Source organism: Pithys albifrons, chromosome 11 (assembly GCF_047495875.1).
Source record: "Pithys albifrons albifrons isolate INPA30051 chromosome 11, PitAlb_v1, whole genome shotgun sequence".
Classification (NCBI taxonomy): Eukaryota; Metazoa; Chordata; class Aves; order Passeriformes; family Thamnophilidae; genus Pithys; species Pithys albifrons.
The window spans coordinates 13,899,239-13,921,463 of NC_092468.1; the positions used below are offsets into that span (position 1 = coordinate 13,899,239).

The 22,225-nt window shown below is 45.9% G+C and overlaps 2 protein-coding genes across 4 annotated transcripts in view; one reads left to right on the top strand and one right to left on the bottom strand.

The window, feature by feature from the left end:
- Positions 1-15,238, bottom strand: BDH1 (3-hydroxybutyrate dehydrogenase 1). Its single transcript, XM_071566899.1, has 7 exons — positions 15,129-15,238; positions 13,817-13,946; positions 10,749-10,821; positions 9,195-9,305; positions 5,065-5,206; positions 3,235-3,387; positions 1-1,853 (listed from the first exon to the last, which is right to left on the bottom strand). Exons 2-7 carry the CDS (start codon positions 13,897-13,899, stop codon positions 1,384-1,386), a joined length of 1,032 nt encoding a protein of 343 aa, XP_071423000.1. The 5' UTR covers positions 13,900-13,946; positions 15,129-15,238; the 3' UTR covers positions 1-1,383.
- The window catches only part of LOC139677176 (D-beta-hydroxybutyrate dehydrogenase, mitochondrial-like), a 17,534-nt gene continuing 10,497 nt past the window's right edge, over positions 15,189-22,225 (top strand). The window contains exons 1-2 of one of the 3 annotated variants that reach the window (XM_071566902.1): positions 15,189-15,347; positions 19,477-19,587. In XM_071566902.1, coding sequence (XP_071423003.1) covers positions 15,252-15,347; positions 19,477-19,587 — 207 coding nt within the window. In that variant the 5' untranslated portion in view covers positions 15,189-15,251. Of the gene's footprint in view, positions 15,348-16,844; positions 18,643-19,476; positions 19,588-22,225 lie in introns of those variants that run through there. The other 2 variants (XM_071566901.1, XM_071566903.1) reach the window with 2 other exon arrangements.

The following is a 22,225-nucleotide window of genomic DNA, read 5'->3' on the forward strand; positions in this document are numbered from 1 at the left end:
TTAAAAAAGAAAGAGAGGAGGCCTCTGAATTTTGTTACCAATCATGTACACATTTATTAAGCCAAAGGAGTTTGATCATGTCACTATATATGTCACTACCAATGGTTATTTTAATTACTTTTTATTTTTGCCTTTCAAGCTTAAAAAAATTTACTCTTTCTGCATTCCTCCTGGAAGGCTCTTCTTTGTTTCTTTTTTTTTTCCTTTTCTTTTCTTAAAGTACAAAACAAATGTTTCTCAGACTTGTAAACAACCATCATGGAAATGAAACTGCTTCTAAAGTTAACTTTTTTGTTATGGACGTTATGATAGATTTATGTCATGTTAGATGTATTTCAGCCCAATGACTCCTTCAGTGGAAGTTATTATTGTTATCATCACCTGCACTGCAGTAGTGCCCAGAGGCCCTGGTTGGGGTTAAGGCCGTTCTGTGCAAGGCGATGTGCAAATACTTCAGTGTAACTCTGAGGTCACTGGTAAGAAGGGCATTCATTGATGTGACTATATTCCTCTCTGCTTCCCTCTGCTCCACAGTGATCCTCACAAGTTACAGGAGCTTGAGTGAAACTTCTCCAGGCTAACTCTGGAGTGGATGTTCAGTTACTGCTGAAGGGAAATGTTACTGCAGGCCAACCCTGACACCTGCAGTCCTGTGCGTAAAGCTGCTCACACTCACGGGAATGCTCATATCAGTAAGAAACTCCTGCGGGGAAGATCTGCAGGATTGAGTCCCTGGATCATTTAACTCCTTTGCAAGAAAGCATGCAAGAAAAGCAGACTTGTTCCTTTTCTCCAATGTTTCATCAGAATAATTCTAAGAGAGAAAGGGACGGGGTCAGTTGCTCAGTATCAGCACCTTGAACATTTCAAGTTCTGATCCTCAAATTAAAGAAGTCTCTGCTACGCCTTGGGCTACTGTCACCAGGTCTGAAAAGTCAGTTGGACATTCTTTGTCATGAGGAAGCAGTGGTTTGTCATTACAGCATGGAGGGACTCTTTTATGGTGTGAAGGCTGCACCCTAGGCAGGAATTGTGAAGATTGTGTTTGGCCATTAGCTGAAATTATTCTGAAAACACTTTAGAGCAATTGCATTTTATATAACCATTATAACTTCATATTTGAGGTGAAAAAAGAATGGATTACATGAAATAAATAGCGAAGAATCATTGTCCCTGCACAAACATAACATATTCCTGCCTATGAAGCATCTCCTGCAAACTACTGCCCTTTAGGTTATGTCAGATATTTAAATGAACCCTTTAGAGCTAAAATACAGTACTCTGAAATGAGGTTAGAAAAATTTAAAAAGGACTAATGAGGGGTGTGTACAAAGCTCTCTTTAAAACAAATTTCCCACCTGGGTAGCTTATGAGTGTGAGGCCTCAGTAGACATAGAGCCGATCTGAGATGGCAGCAGGCATGTGTGTCATGATCTGCATGCGCAGCCACCAGTAGTAATCCATGGGGTGGTAGCGGGTGTAGGGGGTGGTGGAGGTGAGGGCGTGAGCGACGCTCTCGATGACGGGCGAGGTGTCCGTGGAGCCGCTGTTGCAGTACGTCTCCATCTTGCTGACCTGCTCATCAAAGTACTTCCTGCCGTAGTCTTTGCGCACGATCTCCGGGAGCTCGTCCCACATTTTGTCGGCGATGGCTTTGATCCGCTCAGGGCTGTACAGGTTGGTGGCAGCGATGAAGTTGCCCGGCTCCACGATGCTGACCATCACCCCCTGGGGCTGCATCTCATACCGCAGGCAGTCAGAGAAGGCTTCCACGCCAAACTTGGTGATGCAGTACGGAGACCGGGCAGGGCTGCCCATCCGACCCATCATGCTGCTGATGTTCACCACACGACCTAGGCAGAGGCCAGGCAGAGCACAGCTGAGCTGCGGGACCTGATCCAGGGCAGATACCCGGCACACACCACCCAACAGATTCCTGAAGGTGCATCCATCCGCTCAGCCACTGCACAGCCACGAGGGCTACCTGGCAGAGCTGCTCATGGCTCTACCTGAGCAGTGCTGTCCTATGGAACAGCCTTCAGCCAGAAGAACAAGCCCATTGCTTGTGCTCCATGGCTCATTACACCCGAGGGAACACATGGTGACACACAAAACTCAGTGCTGTGGGGAACACAGAAGAGGCTGGACAGAGCCTGCATGGTGGGAAACAGGATTGCTCAGCAGCAATTCAGACTGAGCCCAGACAAGAGGAAGTAGGAGCAAGGAAATCCTCTGAGCTTGCTTATTTGCAAATTAAAGGCACAAATTCCAGAAGCCCAATGGTTGCTCATAGTGTCTGCTCCTTACAAGGAAAAGGATTACTCCTGTATCACAAACACGCAGAGCAGTTTAAGTCCCACTGCACCCTTTTCTGTGTGACAGCTGGATTACGGCTCCAGGCACAGAGCTGGGGCCTTTCTCCTTTCTAGAAGCCATCCATTTTGGCTGGGGAGAGTGCTGGAAGGAGAATGTGGATGCTGTAGTCTAGGCAGAGGCTGCAGCTCTCTGCACTTTCTAACAGTGCTCACTGCTAAGTTGTGTCAGAAAGACAAACTGACCACAGAAGTTCATACTCTTCCACAGTAGAAGAAATGCTGCCCAGGTCACATCCAGCCCCAGCCTGCAGTACAGGACAGTGTTGTTAATGCCTGTTGATGCCTCAAGAGTGAAAAATATTCTCATTTAGTCAAGTAGTTGTCCCTAGTACGGGAAAGCTTTTGCCACTTTATGAGGAGATCCATGCAAGCTCCAGGTCTGTGTGCCTTTGCTGTACAAATGCCATCTTTCCTACGTTACAGACTCCCAGAGTAACAGTGCAGAACCAACACCTTCCCTGCAAGAAGCTTTTTACACTGGTGCTGCCCACCCTGCCAGCGCTGGCACAGCTGGTTTTTACATAGCAGGAACTGGAATTTATCACATTATGATGAGCTGCAGCTTCTGACAAGGTAAAAGAAGGTATTATGGATTAGACCTTGTGTGGGATGTTGCAGAAGAAGGCAGCACAGATGGGAACGAGAAATAACTGGTTTTTAGACCTGCTGCCTTGCTGTGTAACTCAGAGAGGTTAGGCCGTCCCTGTGTATGCTGGGGGCCACGTTCTGTCTGTAAAGGCAGGGAGCTGGCCAATAAGGCAGAGAGAAGTGCAAGAGACCTTTTGGCCTCTAACACAGCAAGATGTGGCAGGATGAGGGACCTGCTACAGGGAGAGCCAGTCAGGAGGGGATCACTCACCCTTTGACCTCCGGATGAGTGGGAGGAAAGCCTTGGTTGTTCTCACGGTCCCCCACAGGTTCACTTCAGCCACCTCCATGTAGGTGTCCATGCTGGTGAACTCGACTTCCCCAAATGTGGAGATCCCAGCATTGTTAACCAGACCCCAGAGCCCTACAAGACAAAATCCAGCACCTCTGTTAGACTAATGAGAGCAGCTTGGTAAAAGCCTTGCTGATAGATTATTGAACCACAGAACAAAGCTTTTCATTATGACTTGTAATGATGGAAACCAGGTAGAAGACAGTCCAGAGCACACTTAAGTCTCCTGAACAAATATAACCACAATCAGGATCTGCCTGTACCGCCCAACACTGCAGCCACAAAGTACTGTGAGTGAGGCTTCCCTTACACAGTTCTGAGCCAGCAAACAAAATTTTCAGCCTTGTCTACGCTGTTTCCTTGCCTCTCTCTTTTTATCCATCATGATCTTTTAAAAGAGGCAAAACAATAATCTCTAAATGCAAATAATAAGAATAGGAAAAATCGTGTAAGAAACCAGAGTAATTCTTTCAAAATAAAATCCCTCCTGTCACCATAAGAACTAGAACGTCTGCAGTGCCAAGAAGGAGGATGAAGGCATGGGTGGGCATGCATGCCATGGCCTCTGCTTTTTATTCTGCTGCAACCAAGATGGCAACAAGTGAAGCTACCTACTCATTTGGCAATAAAAAGAAAAGTTGAAAAGGAATTTTGAATAAAATAAGCTCACTTCATATAATATTCTAATTGTGCAGGAAACATACTGAGAAAGGTCCGAGAAAGGCTTCTGTCTGCTGTTTAGAAAAAGTCACTGTTATCTCTTGACTGACTGTCCAGATCTGTGTCTTCAGAAGCAGCCCAGAAAAGGCAACTTTATCCTGGCCTATGCTTGAGAATACAGGCCTAGAAAACTTAATTTATATAGAGGATACATACATAAAGATTAAACGTAAAGTAAAGCAAAAGAAATAGGTTTATGCAAAATCCAAAATTACACATTGCTGGTTGTTCTGCTTTTAAAGAACCTTGTGTTGAATGTGGAAGTTCTTTAAAGCAAAAATGTACTTCACCAAAGGATAGAAAGGTTTCAGAAATGTATGAGCAATGGGGATTTTCACAGTACTGGAGCAGAATTTGTCGTCATCACCTCAGCAGAATGAAGTAGGCAGACTAAGAAAGTCAGTTACAGCTACTCCCTGAACTTGAAATGATTGTATCTGCAATGATATTAATGATTAGCTGAGCTGGTTAAACTGTGGTGCTAATAAAGCCAAGGTTGCATATTCAATCCCTATATGGGTCATTCACTGTAGAGTTGGACTTGATGATCCTTGTGGGTCCCTTCCAATTCAGAATAATCTGTGAACTCTGTAATGACATTCAGTTTGATAATGGGAAATTATTTGGAAAACCTCTCCATGTCCTTTGCCTTTTGAAAGAGTGTAGGAGACATTTTCATTGTTAATCCCCAACCTTTGGGCACTGGACAGGTTTTACTACATAAAGGCAGTCACAATAAATTGCAGTTCCCAGGGCCTAGAACATCACTCTGGTTTCTGCTAATGCCCCCATAGGAGCTGGTGGATAACAAAGCAGTTTCCTTTGTAGATGCTGTCTGAAGTGGGAAGCTGCTTTCTGATGTGGCCCAATATTCAAACAGGCCATTTGCTCTGCACTGCTGCTCCTCAAATATTTGTGCTCTTCAATCTTGTGCTCGGTTTTTGAAATACACCCTGACAATGTCCTTAAAGTCCAGCCGAGGGAGCTCCTGACACCCCTGTGACCTCAGAGCCCATGACATGCACTCACCTTTCTCTGGGTCCTCGAGGCTGCTATTCACATGCTCCACTGCTCGGTCCACTTCTTTGCTGTCACAGACATTGAGCTGGACAGTTCTCATTCGATCACTCTTCATGTCATCCAGTTCCTTGGAACCACCCTCTCCCTTGTCCTAGAGGGGAAGAAAGTGCTGGTTTGAATCTGGCCAAAGAGCCTGAGCAGAGTATCAAATGCATAGCAACCATCAAATCAAACAAAGGAGAGTGCAGGGCAGTCAGACAATAATCAGGACAGTCCTGGAGCTCTAAGAGGAAAGGGAAGAGACAGGGCTGGTCCTGCAGAACACCATTCCTCAAGCGTCTCTATCTGACCATGAACTCTGCATCAAGTCAGCTGGTAGAAACTGCTTCAACCACTAACAAAGCAGCCAGCGCTGGATCTGCCCCAGCAAGGCGCCCAGCAAGCACCCCCTGCCTGGTACAAGCTCCTGAGGTCAGGCTGTGTCCCACTGCTGCAGCAGTGGGAATGTGGTGCCGTCCTCGCTTTGGCTTGACAGGGCAACAGCAACTCTCCTGATGGGGGTCTGCTATAAAATAGCCAGCAAGGAACTGCATATGCATGTTGTTTCCTGGTCACACTGCCAGCTCTGGGAGTGACTGAGAAGAGGGACTGCCTGCCCACTGCTCTGTCCCTTCAGCTGATCTATACACATGGCTCCCCTTGCCTGAAAACCCAACTACTGCCTCCAAAGGACTGCGACACTAACAGCCTGGCCAGCCTGACTGGTACCTATTCCCCCCGGCATCTCTTCCAGCATCTTGCTTTCTTCTCTGCCTCCCCCTGTGAATTTTTTCTCATTCCCTTTTCCACTCCTTTTTCCTCCGTTCAGAACAACAGTTTCCCCCTCTATACACATATTCCCTCAGAGCCCAGCAAATGAACTGCAGCCAGCTCCTGAGACACTTTCACACGGGCCAAATGCTGCTGGCAACAACTGCTGCCATGCCCAGAGCTCATCCCTTCATGGTGGTGAAGCCTGGCTGAGGTGCTTCCAGTACACAGACACGGGATATTAATGAGTTTGGGACTATACCTGAATCGCTCCCATAGTTATAAGCTCCTGGACTGTGGTGACCACTCCAGAGCACTTTTGTAGAGGATGGTGAGATCTAGCTCTGAAAATAATCGAGTTTTGGAACACCCCTGTTTTTACTGTAAGAAGCTTCTTCAATATCATCCCTCAATATCATCCCTCAGTAGAAGTCTTTTACTTCCCACTAACAGGCTAGACATGGAGCATTTCCCACAGGATCATCTGACGGCCACTCAGCTTTTCCTCCCCCACTGCTCAACCCTTCAGGCAGTGTCACTCACTGTGGAAGCATCATCAGGCAAGCACCAGAGTGCTTCTCAGTCCTGACAGATAAGGGGTTTTGGATAGACAGCTTTATCCCTCTGACCTGGAGCAGGCCAGTTCTCCATAGCAGGCTGTTTCCTGACTGTGGAATGACATCAGATTGCTCTAAACACCTCAAGCCACAGGTGCTTCTGTTGCCAGCAGGGTGTTATCAATGAGCTGGTGCTCTCTGCAGTCCGAGCCCAGGCTGCCCATCCACGCCTTGAGCAAGAGTTCCCTTCAGATACCACACAAGGATGGCCATATGTCCCCATCTATGTGCCAATACACAGCAGTGAAAGGACCCTCTCACGCAACAGCAGCAGACCAGTACATCTCTGCTGTCAGCCCCAGGGCACACTGCCCGATGGCAAGAGGGCCCAGCTCCTGCATACTGAAAAAGCACACTGCTGCCTTGTCTTTCTCCTTCCACTGTTTCTCTCTGGTGCTCATAGGCTTCAACTTGCATCTCTGTCAGTGTGTCCTGTGGTCTGTAACACGCTGTGGCTCTCAGCACTCCTGATGAGCCCTGCAGTAGCTGACTGCTCAGAGAACCTTTGCCTGCTCATTCCCCTGCAAGCTGCAACAAGCCTGAGCACACAAGCAAAGCAAAGAGGGACTCTACCACTCCTGACAGCAGAAACACATCACATATGTCCACTGGTAACAGATAATTATGGAAAAATACCTTCATCTTATGTCAGCTGGTTTCTCCACATATTAACCAGAGTTAAAAATAAGACAGCTGTAGCACAAGCATTCATTGGATCCAAACTACCACTGCCTTTTGGCAATGAAGCATCAGCACAAGTCTCACATGAGTATGTAACACTGAAAATGTGAGGAAGCAACTGTGTGTGAAATAGCACACTTAGCACAGATCCACCCTTGGGCTTGTCTCAGACAGGTACTCAGGATCTGATCGCTCTAGGAAACCCTTCCTGATGAAGGGCCAGCACTGCACACACTTAAGGACATGATGTTCCCCAGGCTGCAGTGTGCTTCTGATGTGCAGGTGTGTTGACAAAAACAAACCCATGAAAATAACACTGAAGTTTCATAGTCATTTCCTCTATGTCAGTGCTAGGTCAAATATACCCAAGCAAAAGATGATACTTCGTATTTCTACCTCCACTTCTATCTAGCATCTAAAAACACACTTAACTTTTTCTGCCACTAAAATCAGCACCAGCAATAATTACATTCTGCTTATGATTTTGCTAGTGAAACCTGTGGCACAATGAGAAATCAGCTCCGTCCCCTGGAGTTGTTTTTGTACTACAGTAAGTTCATGGCCTGAAGACACATAGGAAGCCAAGCAGTCACCTAAGGACCTCTGGCATTTTCCAGTGTTTTTCTGATGACAGCTCCTGTTACCAGTCTTGCCACAGCCACAGAGATTTTGAAACATGGGATGTGAGTCCAGCTAAAGAAGCAATATTAATTACAGAGTGATATTGCAAAGCTGTCTCCTGATACTTTTTGTGAGGAAGTAAATATTGATCAAAGTCTAAAAGACTTCTGGCATTCTGCTGCATGTCAGCTTCTGCTAAAATTGTCAGAGGCCAAGATTTTCCAGTAACATGCATTCAGTAGAATGAGTACTGAAGACACCAAAACAGAAAGGAGGTTTCAGTGCTAGCTAGACAGGTCCCCTGAAAATTGGGTCTTTCAGCAGCTCAGACAGAGGAAGTGAAACCCAGAAGTAACTTTGCAACTCTGAAACTTTTGGCTCCCGTCAGGCTATTACTCTAAATGATGTTTTCTAAGTGTGCAGTCTTCTTATATTCTCTAATGTTGATCTTCAGGTACAAAAGCTAAGTAGAAACATCTATCATAAAAATTACTCATCTGCCCTTTCCCTGGACCCCTCTTGAAAGGCAGCAGTCTAACAAGTGTCTTGTTCTGTGACGCCTCTAGAGGGAGCCCAGTTAACAAAGAAATCCTGGACCCAACGCTGAGACACTACAAGGCACAGAGCTTTCGAGACAAACGCTTCTCTTTTGAAAAAATGCAACACAAATAAACTACTATTTTAAGCAAAACTTAGTAATAATGGAAAAAATTAACAGTAGAAAAATTACTGATAACATCAAAGAAACCTGGCAATTTCTCTTTAAATGATATCACTATTCAAGATACATTTATACTGATGAGTGAACTAAAAGATTAGATCAAAATAACTGACCCCACCCCAGGATATCCTGAGCAGCAAGTTTGTTTCTGTTGGGAAATGGCCATGCAGCTAAAACAAAGTGCAGTGCTTTATAAGGAGAGAGAGGCTAAAACTCTGCTCTGTTTTCCATGACCAGGGATCTCTGACTGGGCATTCCTGTAGGGCGTATCAAGGCTGCATCACTAAGCTGTTTGTGGCCTGATTCCACTCTCACTTGCACTAGTGGGACTCTGTCACCTACACAATGATTTCAGGAGACCCTCAATACACACCAAAGCATGGCTGTACTCATGAATATAGAAAAATATGTTCATACCACATGCCATAAAATCACTGATGGTTTTGTGTACATCACAATTAAACAAAATAGACCCTGGATATACATGTATGGTCTGAGAGCAGGGCCAAAGGTCCAGACTCAACCTGACCCCCAAATTTGCTTATGGATAAGCATGTCTTTCCCTCTGGGCCACCAACCACCCGCCCTCTTCTAAGGAGAAAACTGTGCAGAGATGAGAGAGAAGACTGGATTTGCTACGTGTTGGTGAACACAACACAGGTGAAGAACACAGTTTTTGTTTTCCTTACCTTTTGCAGGCAGCCAGCATAAATAATGAAGCCTTTGCTATGCAGGTGCTTGGCCAAGGCAAATCCAAATCCTGAGTCACAGCCTGTTATAAGCACAGCTCTGCTGCCAATCTGCAAAACAAAACAGAATAAAATGCATCAGAATTATTTGAAATCAGTGATTTGCAGTTCACAGAACAAATCATGTTATTGGCCAGGAGCAGCCTGTTCCACAGATGTTCTCTACACTCATTGCCAGCTACTGCCACCCAGTGCCTCCTGAAGACAAGAAACAAAGGTTTCATACCGAGTTCACTCCAGTGAGGCAGGATCACTGTCCTCCCTACACAAAGAGGAGTTCAATACCTCTGGCTCTCAAGGCAAACAGATCAAGCAAACCACCATTACCTGGCAGTTCATATCCCTCTTGAAACCTGAAAATATACCAAACGGTTCCCAAGACGTGTTTTCCCTTCATCAGGAATTGTTTCTGTATGTTTAAAGCACGCAGGATTCCATTCTTCTGTGCCATGCAGGCCATAGGGCATAGAGAAAACAGTTAGACTGAAGAAAGAATATAGGCTAATCTTACTGACTGCTCACTCATCTTTCTCTCTGTTGCACATAAACCCTCTGGTGCTGGCTTTTAAAAACTGAGCAGAATCAAGTGGGGTTAATATTTGAAATTAAGACCAGTTGGTCATCAGTCTTTTGTTTGGTTGGGGTTTTTGGCCTTCTTATTATTCCAACTTACAATTTAAATAGAAGTATACCTCCTTCCTTCTCCAAACTCCTTCTTCAAACCCAAAACCAGGCAGCAGTTAAGTGACATGCTAAAAATTGCATAATGTATCAGACAGTCCAATATCAACATATGCACATCCAACAAAGTGCTATTGTGGGTGCAATTAGGTACTAATTACCTGAAATTCAGTCCAACTCATCTCTTTTAACAAACTATACATTTGGCTTTTCCCAGCATAAACAAGGACCAATCAGGGTCACACTGGAAGCTCAGCAAGGATCATATCTGAGTTCCTCTGAGACTCTCTTCCAGAGTTATTGAGCACACTGTGCATGCTCTAGCCCTGCCACAGTGCGACTTCAGTGACATGAGACAGGCAAGAGGGCAAAACATTCCCCTTCCTTTTGCCTGGCACTGTTCCTGGCAAGTCAGCAACTTCAGGGAGAGGGCTGTTAAAGAGGGCCACTCTCCAGATCGAGTGATGAGGATTTATTTAGGTCTCTTTAGACAACCACATCCCACAAAGAGCATTTTATTAAGAACTTGTCATGCAAATTCCCTCCACTCTAAGGTGGAAGATTTCATCTGCTGAGTGAGTTCCAAAAATAGAAAAAAACCTCTCGTATGATTGTTTATTTCCATCCTTAACAGCGTGTACCATGCAACGTCAATGGAAGCTCTGTGATAGGAAAGAATGCGGAGTATGTTGGAGAGGTCCAGCTTGGAGTCTTCTCCGGCAAAACAGAAAGATGAATCTGGTCACCAGGCTTCAGGGATTTTAAAAGCTCAGCTCAGCAGAACAAGATCCTGGAAGTCAAACTCACACTCACCTGATCAACATCATTCGCATATGAGCGGCTGCCACGTGGGGACAAGGCAGGGAAGGAAAATCTCTGCACAGGCCTGTTAGAAAACCCCAAAACAACAGAACAATCAGGCAGGGAATATCTTGTCCTTATCCTGCTGCTGGAACACACACATGAAAAGGAATGTAGTACTGCCTACATACATGATGAAGACTGTCATTTGAGAAGACAGAATCCAATTCTCCTTAGTCTGAGCCTGTGTGTTTCCTACAGTATGAAACATTTGTTTCTTCAAAGACCTTGATGCTATTTCCAGCTTCAGAAGCCGTCTGGGTATTATGAAGAATTCTAAAATAGCTCCTGGTCTGAAGGCACAGAGTTGCTTCCACCCACAAATGGGCAGTGCAGTGTTTGCATTTTCAACAGCAACAACACTCTCACTTAAGGGTTGCACAAAGTTGGTATATGGGAAGCTTTTCATTTGTCTGATGAAAACATTCTGCTGTGGTTTCGCCTCTGATACCCTGCCTGAGGTTGAATTTGCTTGGGTCTGTCTCACTGCTTTTACACACAGCTCCACCCTTCTGTCATCCTGGACAACAGTTCTTTTGCACTGTCTACCCGTTAGATACTCATAGATTTTATATCCCCTCTTTGCAACTGTTTAAGCTAAGAGACACTAAGTCTTTGAGCAATACCTGCCATGCAGAACTGAAGCTCCTCCGCACAGTATGTCTGACTCCCAGGAAGATAAAACACGTTCAGAAAGACAGACCACAGCAAAGCAACAATGCCTTCCAGGGAGTGAGATTCTATTTAGAAAAGCTATGCTACCAGTAGCATCATTCTGTCTTAGGTCTTGCCATGATTCATCAAAACTGGACCTGGACAACACACTAGAGTCACTCCAAGCTCTGTCCTTGCCAGCCAGATCTCTGGACTTTATCAGCTGTTTCATTTTTACTTCAGGCACTGACACTGTCCTCCTGGAGCCTTCCGGCCTTCCCTTAGACTTATCTTTTAGGTTGCTTTTCTGTCTCCTAAGTGAATTTGCATAATCATTCACAATTATCTCCAGCTCAGACATCACGGGTGCTCCCAGCATGACCTGTGCTACTCTGTACAGCTCTGGCCCCTGAGCTGTATCTTGAGAAAACAAGGCTAGAACAAGAATCTGTGAAGGCAGAAGCCTTGACTCTGATGGGAAAGGCACTCATTTATATTCAGGCAATGGTGTCCACTCACCTTTCTGCAACAGTTAGTCCTTTTTCTAACTTAGAGTGTCACAAGCCAAATCAGCTCTTGAAATAGCTACAGCCAATTTAATTGCTGCAAAGGTCAGTTTCCAGGCAAAGTGTATGTTAACACCACTGACCTGCAATCCTGGATTGCAACTTTTACCTCAACAATAAGCTTCTTGGTGTGTCTTAATGTGCCCAAAACTGTTCATAACATTTCTTTCAGTTGCATGAAGTTGGTTTTTGTGGCATGGCTGGTCTTGTTATTTCACTGAGGAGCACTGATTAGCTGAACTGAATTCACAATAACCTGTAGAGAGTAACTACTATATTTATTGACATTCTGCCTACCTTGACTTGAAGGGCAAAAAGTGGATGTTGGCTGCTGATCAGCAGGAATGTCATCAACAGGAACACCATCAGCAGGAATGCCATCAGCAGAAGCAAGACATGAAGACCCCACACTGTACACTAACGTACCATGAGCCATTTTGGTCATTCTGCATGACTGAGTTCTAGAGACCACAACTGAGACTTTTAGAATGCTCAGATGGTCCTCGGATTGAATCTGTGCCTGTAACCATGCATTGGCTTTTGCTCAGTTCCACCAAAAAAGGGAGCTTGAAGAGTCAAGTATATAAATCCTGCCTCGATGCATTAAGACACTGATATAGTGACAGCACTGCCTTTCAGATGAACAGCTGGATTTCCATTTCAGGTTTAGCAGCTTGTGGGGACTTGCAAATGCAACACATTTTTGCCCTGAATACAAGACGCACAAAGCACAAATACACAATAAGCAAAACAGAAGAAGGAAGAAAAAATGCTGAAAATTCTTTTCTTTTCTCAAGTTAATAAAACATTAACATTCACATTTTTAAGGCCACAGCAGATTCCTGCTAGTGAGCTTTGGTGTGTGTGGAGTAAATAAGAGATAAAAGGCCTATGTCTGTTTGCACAGGAAATCTCTACCAGCTTAGCTATCTACTACACCCTGTTACCAGAGCCACCCTCGACTGCGATGGTGCTGGACACCCCTATCAAGAGCAGTAGAACAACACTGGAGGTGGCAGTTCTTGTTTAACAGGCCATAAGCCACTTTTAAATGGCTTATGTACAATTAGTGGTACACACACTGTTGTTTGGGAAGCCTGCTCTAAAGCGAAGGCAGAGAAATCACTGAACTTCCTCTGAATTTGCAGCAGCAGGGTTCCAATCATACAGCAATATAAACAGTGGGGTGTTTTTCAGAACTAGAAGTAAGTATTATATGGGCAATTTTCTGTTCATATTCAAAAAACCCAGTTTAATTAGCCCACCTCCATTTCTCACCAAAACCTCCCCTCTCAACTTTCTCATTTAATGTGATTCATTGCCTCTTTAATGAAGTCACAAAAACATATGTCAGTTTCTTGCACTGCAGCAAGGCCTACTTGCTGATATTCAAGAATAAACCCTTGCTGGACACTGAAGGAATGCTCTACTTCACACCTTTTTGACTGCAGTGTGAAAACAAAACAAAGCAAACAAACATGTTGCTAAACTCTCCTTGCATATAGAGTCCATTTCCTCTCTGCTCATATCAGTGACTGACCATGGGGTACAAGTTGCTTGGGCAGGTTGTGGCATATTCATCCTTGGAGACACTCAAGAGTCACCTGGACACAGTTCTGGGCAAACAGCTCAAGGAGGCCCTGCTTGAGCAAGGGGGTTGGACCACATGACCTTCAGAGGTCCCTTCCAACCTCAATTACCTTGTAGCTCTGTAAATAAACTGTCCTACTGAAATAAAATGAGTCTTTGATGTGTGCTTTACTCAAGATGTCACACCTTTGGTTCCACCAAGTTACTTACCTAAAGCTATTCCCAGGGTCCTTGAAATTCAAGGCTTTCACTGACAAGTTTAGGAGAGGCCGGGACAGCTTGGTAGCCAACATGCTTTCAATTAACACACTCTATCCAGCAAGACTGCTCTTCTTTAGCTCTGCAACAACAGATAGCACCTCTGTTTTAGTTGCTCAATTATTTTGTAAGACATGTTGACTCCATGTATTTCAACAAGAAAAAAAGTCCAAAGGAACTCATCTTTTCCCCTTGAAGTTCCTCACATTGAGATAAACCTCAACCTCAACCTTCATTTGCTTCAAGACACTTTCAAATAAGGAAAAGCTTTATTAGTAAACTGCCAAGCAGGGAGACACCTAAACAAAATGTCAGTTTCTCTTACTTCTTTAATGAAACTTTAACTGTATCCTCTGAAATAGGTAAAAATAAAGATACTTAAATGGAATGTATTATTTCAACTGAGCTGTATGAAATAATTTTAAACTAAAATGTAACTTCAAGTCACAAGTGATGTTATACTTCCAAAGCAATCTTGGGTTTTACAGCTAGCAGAGCCACACTGTTAAAAAAACATTTCTTTGTAATTAAGTAGCTGGTGACGCTGGACTAGGCACAAAGAACCACCATTAAACTCATTACAGGGTGAAAACAGCTCAAGAACAAGACTTAGTTATGGAAAGTCAATTTCAATCCCATTTATCTTGGATAAAACTGATCCATGGCACACGAAAAAAAAATCTCCCCAGCTTAATGCACAGCCTCCTCTACTGAGGCTGAGAAATGGTACCTAATTGCAACGCTTGTTTGCATCCCTGACGAAGGCTGGGCCGCCGCCGCAGGCAGCTGCGGGAGCCAGGCCCGGGCTAACAGCGCGGAATTACCGCAGCCAGGCCCGGGCTTACACCCCGCGGAGCCGCCGCGCACACAGGGCGGGGGACACAGAGATGGAGACACAGAGCTGGGCAGGGAGGGCGGTGCGCGCTCAGGCGGACACGCTGGCTCGGGTGATCGCCAGAAATCCTGGGGGGCTGATCAAATTTTGCAGCTCAGTAGGGCCCCGCGTATTTTTGCGAGGAGATGTGCAGGGAGGGAGCGAGGCCCGGGGTCCCCGCGGGTCCCGCCGGCCCGGCCCCTCCGCGGGCGCGGCTGCCGCGGCCCCGAAGGCGCTCCCGAGGCCCTGCGGGCGGGAACGGCGCAGGGGAGATGTGGGCAAGGTCACCGCGCGGACCGGCTGCCAGGACGCTGCCAGGGCACTGCCAGGGCTCCATCACGGCCCCATGGGGGCTCCCGCGACCCGACCCTGCCCGCCCCCCCGCGTTACCTGCAGCCGGCGATGCCGGGCGCTGCCGCCGTTTGAATGAGGCTGGGCCGGGGCCGCGGTGCGGGCGCGGCGGGGGGCGGGCCGGGGGCAGGGCCGGGCCGGCGGCGGCGATAGGCTGCGGCCATGAGGAACGCGGCGGGGCTGTTGCTGGCGGTGGGCGCTGCGGGGCTGCTGGTCCTCCGCCTGCTGCTGCCGCGGCGGGCCCGCCGCGCCCTGCCCGTGAGTACCGCGGCGAGAGGGGCCGGGGCCCGGCACAGCCCGCCCGGGCAGCCGCGGGCACAAGATGGCGCCGGGCCGGGCCGGGCCGGGCCGGTGGAGCTGGACAGGCTCTGTGAGGGGGCCAAGTGCCGAGCCGAGCCCGGCCCGGGGCACTGCGGACCCGCCTTGGGGCTCGGCCGGGCCGCGGTGCGGCGGATGCTACCCTCGGACGCCGCGGGGCCTCACTTGGAGGGACCATATTCGTGCAATCATAGAATGGTTAGGGTTGGAACGGACCTTAAAGCGCATCTCGTTCCACCTCCGTACCGTGGGCAGGGACACCTTCCCCTGGCCCAGGTCGCTCCAAGCCCCGTCCAGTCTGGACTTGGACGCTTCCAGGGATGGGGCAGCCACAGCTTCTCTGCCCAACCTGTGCCAGGGCCTCACCACCCTCGCAGTAAAGAATTCTTTCCTAATACCTAATCTAAACCTCCTCTCTTTCAAAGTGAGCCCTTACTTCCTTGTCCTGTCACTATATGCTCTTGTAAATAGTCTTGCCCCATCTTTCCTGGAAGTTCCCTTCAGGTACTGGAAGGGTATAACTGGGGCACACCAAAGCCTTCTCTTTTCCAGGCTGTACAATTCTGTCAGACTTTCCTCATAGCAGAGGTGCTCCATCCCTCTGATCAACTTGGTGGCCTCCTCTGGACTCACTCCAACAGGTCCATGTCCTTCCTGCGCTGAGGACCCCAGAGCTGGAGGCAGCACTGCAGGTGGGGTCACACCAGAGCAGAGTGGAGAGGCAGAATCACGTCCCTTGACCTGCTGGCCACTCTACTTTTGATGCAGCTCAGGATGTAACTGGCTTTCTGGACCAGTGTTTTAGCTTCAGGGCCTCCAGCTCAGTCCTGCCCCCCTGAAATGGCCAGATAACAGCTGTAGCCTGCTTGTAGTGTTCTGCTTCATTCTTCCATCCACACTGCTTCTCTGATCTTCCCCATCCCTGTCCCACCTGAGAAAATACCTCCCCTTTAAGTGAATATTTTCAGCTCTTTTCTCTGGGATTGAAAACCTCAACTTTCCAACCTTGGATAAAGAGAATAAGCCAAGTTTACTGTGTAGCTGCACCCATCTTCAAATCAATCTGTTTGATAATGTTGGGGTAGGCTATAAAGGGAACAGAATAAAAATACCCTAGTGGCACAATAGAAGATAAGGTCTAGGTAAGCGTGGTGGGTTCCCACATCATCTGTGGAGACAGGCTGAAAAAGTAGTTTCAATTTCTTCAGCCTGTTCTGCAATAAATGTTTATAATATTGATAGATCACCTGCATTAGTAAAATTAATTCTACTATGTAATATAGCATTCTACTATGTAATACTATAGCATAGTATATGTAATATACTAAGTAATAATTCACAGTAGGAAAAGCTAGGTGTGTGCACCTGAGTTGGGTGCAGGTTAAAATCAGTCTGCCCCACTGGGGCTGCTTGAACTGTGAGGATTGTTGTGGATCACACAGTGAGATTGCAGTCAGTTTTACTCTGCCCACCTGCCACAGCAGCACCTCTGGTACAGGAAGTTATTCTGTGCTTGTAGCAGGTCCCAGGTGCCCTGTCAGCACTGTATGTGAGAGCTGTCCCCTGTGCAGTGTTTCCTGAGCTCTGTTTGAACATGAGTGTGGCACCTGGAGTTCCTCAGGAAGCTTATTCAGGTCATTGTGCTGATAGCTGCTCCTCTCTGCCTGTCCCTGCACTGAGTCAAGCTGTAAACTGCAGACTGACCTTATCAAACTCCAGGAACAGGCCTATTAGGCCTTATCTTGGGACTTTAAAAATATAAGTATGATTGGACTTTTCTGTGTTTGGACATTTATCCGGGATAGGATAATTTTAACTTGGAATGTGATTGATCCCTGCTCTCATCCCTGGGAGCTCTCTGTCCATAAGTCATGGCAGAAACACGTGGTCTGAGATCTAGTGCATCCCTTGGGTTTTTGCAGGCTTGTTGGTGCTGCTGAGACCTCAGGCTGTTGTGAGCCATGCTGCTGTATTCATGTGTTTTATTACCAGCAATTAGGGTCATAACAGATAATTAACAAATAATCACAGGAACCTTCTCTTACTGTAAATTGTTCCTTGCTTTTCTTGCTCTTATAGGCAGATGAGAGGATTTTTAAACCTCCCCCTTTCCATCTACATTTTGTGGTTTGTTTGGGGATTTTTTTAACTAGCGAAAGGAAACCATCTGCTGAGAGCTAAAACTAGATGCACAAGGGAGCACACCACAGGCATTTGCTTTTATCTCCTGCAGCTGAGTTTCCCTGATCAGACCAGCTGATGGAGGAGCTGTTGATTGAAGTTGGGGCATCTTCTTTGTTTGTCTGTCCTGGGTTCTGGAATTGATTGCAGTTCTTTATTTCCTTCACAGTTCCTGCTTTTTTGTGAAGTTCTCTGTCTTCAGGATTCAGAGACAAAGGGGCTAGGGAAGTGAGGCAGAGCAAAAAATAAGTCAAATCCTTTCTTTTTCTCTGGGCTAGCTTGTTGAGTTATTGTGGAAGGTGACCTTGGCAAATTCTGTAATCTGGTTAGTGCTTGATTCTCATCTCTCTTGAAGTTGTGTCATTGTCAATTAAATTAAGAGTGGGCACTGTATATTTAATTCTCACTCATCTTTTGTCCTTTAGCTGTAGCTGTCTTCAGAGCTTTAGCAGAGCTAGTCTGTAGCTGAGTGCTCATTGTCTGAATATAGGTATTGGTGTTAATGTGGGTGTTTGTATGATAAATGTGGGATAGACTTTCGAGCAGTTCTTGTTTCAACTTCAGATCATGAAGTTCAGATCTCCCCTTTGAGAGCAATAACTTGAGTTATAGGACAGGGTGTATCTTATTTGCTTATTGCTCTCTGCTTGGACTCACCCTGAGTTTGTGCAGCAATGCTCTGATCACTATCACCCTGCAATTATCCCTTATTGCTGCTTCACTACACTGAGTGTCAGCAAAGCAAGAGATGACAGAGCAACGGTGGTTGACCCATTTCTGTCTGAAAAGGTGGCTGGACAAGCCAGTGCAATTCATACATAAGTATGTTCCTATTCCAGCCTTTGTGAATGCAGTAACAGGGAATACAAGTTGCAGATGTCTCCACAGCGATGGAACTGACCTCACTTCCTTATTGCATCCTCCAGATTTTTATTGCTATATCATATTATTGCCTCATGGATATGGTTTCACCTTGGAGCATTGCACAGCAGCTGGCAGCCTGCTAGTTGGGTTAAGCATTAGGAGTTCATTGCTTCACAGCTGTGGTGAGAAGGTGACTTTCAAGCAAACAGAGGGTGACTGGGCCATGTTTCGCTACAGGCTTCTCTTCAGGATTTGGGATTCTGTTTTCAGAGCTTTCTCAAGCCTGTTATGTCATACCAGATGGAGCATAAAATCTTCTCTCTCAATTTAACTGTCAGTCAAAAGATAATAATAATGTAGGAGAGCACCTTAGGATTTGAAAAGTTGTTCCTGTTAAAACTTCCAAGTTTCAGAAGGAAACTCTGACCTGTAGTCACATTCCTGCATGCAGAAATACAGCATGGAAAGTGCCTCATAGAGTGGGAGTAAATGGGGAACAGACAGTAATCACTGGCAGCTAAAAGAGCTGCTGTACCATTCAAACCAGTGACACCCTGGCATTTTGATGCTTTCTATGCTGCTTTATTTATAATGTCATGAACTGGTAGATCATTATCTTCTTTTTAAATGTTTTTGTTTTCGTTTGGCCAGTGATGCTTGAAAGAAAGAGTTACTGTTCTAGCTCAGGTATCAAGGCAGCACAAATTGTTACAGACCAACAACTGAATAAATTAAGGCTTTCACACTAGCTGGGAGTTAGTTGGGGTTCTACATGGGAATCTTGTCACCTTGTTTGTGCTGGGTGACCCAGCAGAAGCTCCACTAAAATTACTGGGATTAGGCTGCAGTCAAGTTCACGTGCAGACAGGTGCCCCTGTGACTTGGCATCTGGAATTGCTCTGCCTAAACGGTGTCTGGCCCTGGCTGCAGGGCTGCAAGTGGCTCCACTGCTGTGGGGCAGGGTGCTGGTGGTGCCTGCATTGCAATGTCTGATGATATCATATGACTGGTTTTCCCCACACAGGCTGAAGGGAAGGCGGTGCTAATAACAGGCTGTGACAAAGGTTTTGGACATGCCTTGGCGAAACACCTTCATGCAAAGGGGTTTACTGTTTTTGCTGGATGCTTGCTTCTGGTGAGTAGTGATATTGATCAAAATTCTTCTCTGATTAGAGAAAAATGCTTCTGAAGTGAAAATATCTTTATCAACACCTCATTTTACCCTGGTTCAAGACCTGAGAGAGTTGCAGTGGACAGGGATCCTTACATTTTCCATTGTTTCACCTGCCTGTAACATCTTGTCATTCCTGTAATTCTGAGCTTTAGAGAAGGGTTTGTCTGTTGACTGCATGTCTCTAGAGTAGTTTGCACAGTAGGGCACTGTTCACTGCTGGAAGCCTCTGAGCAATACCAGAACACACTCAATAAATCTGATAGGCCAAGATTACTATTCCTTTCTGACTTCCCTGGCATCCCTGTTGCTGTCTTTCACCCTGCCACTTTTTGTGGACACTCTCCTCAAACTCATCTCCAAGCCACCTCTTCTGCATTATTCAGGCTCTGTTTCCAAAATAGACTAACTGTGCTTCTGCAGTTTCTGTAGAAGCTACCTGGTTTCTGGGTAGCTCAATAAACAAATTTACTGTACCTTTCTGACATCTGTAGGTCTCACCCCCTGTCACCTGTGTTTGGCACGTGACATGACGTGTAAGAGATCAGTTTAGACACTGAATCAGAAGGGGATGAGTGGTTAGGGTTGTGAAGTCCTCTTTATGAATTGGATCAGCTCCACCTCCATCTCAGCTGGAATTTTACCCTTGATATGCTTTTTTGTTGTTTTGATAATCAGAACTCATGTAATTTTCTGACAGGAACTGACTTGTTCAGAATCAGTTCGTAGCCATTCATTCCTCCACTTGAAGATGGCCATTTCAGCACAGGTCCTCAGGGAGGGATGACCACAGATTTTTGAGTACTCTGGAGGGTGAGAACAAGCAAAGGTGGCCTTCTTTGCCTGTGTCATTGCAGCAGAAGTTACGTTCTTCCACCACGCTAGAAGGGAAAGTCATTATCATCAGCTGACATATTGTGTAACTTCAGAGCAAGAAAGTCCTGTTGGAAAATTGCCACTGTTTGGAAATTTCCATACGGAGGCTCTGTAATTCCTTCATTAATCATGTCATATGCCACTTTGGGATGCCTGTCTCTGTGCTGATAGCAAGTCAGGCACTCACTTTGCAGAGCAGCAGATGTAGGGAACAGAAAGGAGAGTAGAGATAGTGTGGGCTGAGGGGCTGTTTGGAGGGCAGCACGCAGAGCAGAGAGGGACAGGTTCTGCTGGAAGCCACATAAAGTCACCTGATGCTCCTGAAGTGAGCCCTGCTTGCTTTGCTTTATTGACTGTGACCTGCTGAAGGTTCCCTGCAGGGTCAGAGCAGGTATGGGGGCATTTGTCATAAAGCAGATACCAGGATCTTAGTTCACACCTAGTTAGTCCATCACCACTTACTTGCATGCTTTTATACAGAGAATTAAAGGGTCCTTAATGTACTAACCACCACAGAAAGCTGTTGTGTTAAATACCGGGTAATAGACTGTCAGGTGTGTCAGGAGCTTCTTAATGATCAGACACTCAATTATAACATTACAGGAATAACAGGAATACTGCAGGCAGGCTGGGATAGAACTGGGGAGATTGAACTGCAAAAGGAATTACATTTAGCAAGGGCAGGTCATTCCACAGAGAAAGTTTCTGTTAATATATTAGGAATAAGATGGAAAAGCACAGCGAAATAAATTATAAAATAACATGAAAGGTAGAAAGTACAGCAAAAATTGAAATTATAATTGTCTTATTTTCTTTGACCTTACTGAAAAGAAGAATAAATTGTTTTCAGATACCTACTGCCAGCAGTTGTCATGAGGACATGCAGGCAAGAAAAGGTAAAGAACTGGGAATGTTTACATAAATTGATATGTTCAGGTTTCACCAGGCCTGATGAAATGTACTGAAAGGGCATTTAAGGATGAGGCATTGAGATTTCTGCCCCATGGATGATACTTTCAAGAGCACCTGGAGGCCAGGAGATTTCCAAAAGGCTGGAAAAGGGCAAATATTGTACTTCCCTTCCCAAAGGAGATACACCTCTGGAACTGCCAACCAGGCAGCTCACCTTCAGCACACCAGATGAAATTGCCACACACTGCTCTGTCAGTTTTACAAATGACTGGATCACAGTGTGACTGGATCACTGTGTAAATTTGCTGGGAACAGACTGTGCCATGTTAGTCTAATCTCATTCTGGCTAGCAGCAGAGTGGTGAAAGGGAAAGGAATAAATGTATCCTGAATAAGGATTTTGTTACAGACCCTCATGGTAGTCTCATGTGCAAACTTATGTTCTAAGTGACTGCTGTTCAGTCCTAGGACCATTTTCCTGGAAGTACCTTCTGGAAGAGAATTTTCACTTGGAAAAAAATATACACAGAACCAGGCAGAGAATATTCCCTTTAGGGAATAGGATTCAAAATGATTATGACAGATTGGATAGAGTCTGAAATCAATTACGTGAAATCCAGTAATGACAAGCACGAGGTGTTCCGCTCAGGAAACACAGGAAGGGGATGGGTGGATAGGCAGCAGCAGGATGGGGAGGAACTGGTGCAGATGAAGCAAGCTGGATGGATTCACGGGTGTTCAGCATTGTGTTTGTGGCTTCCTGATTTGCCTTGACATTTCACTGCAGGTGCCCAAGTGCTTGCCAAGACTTAATC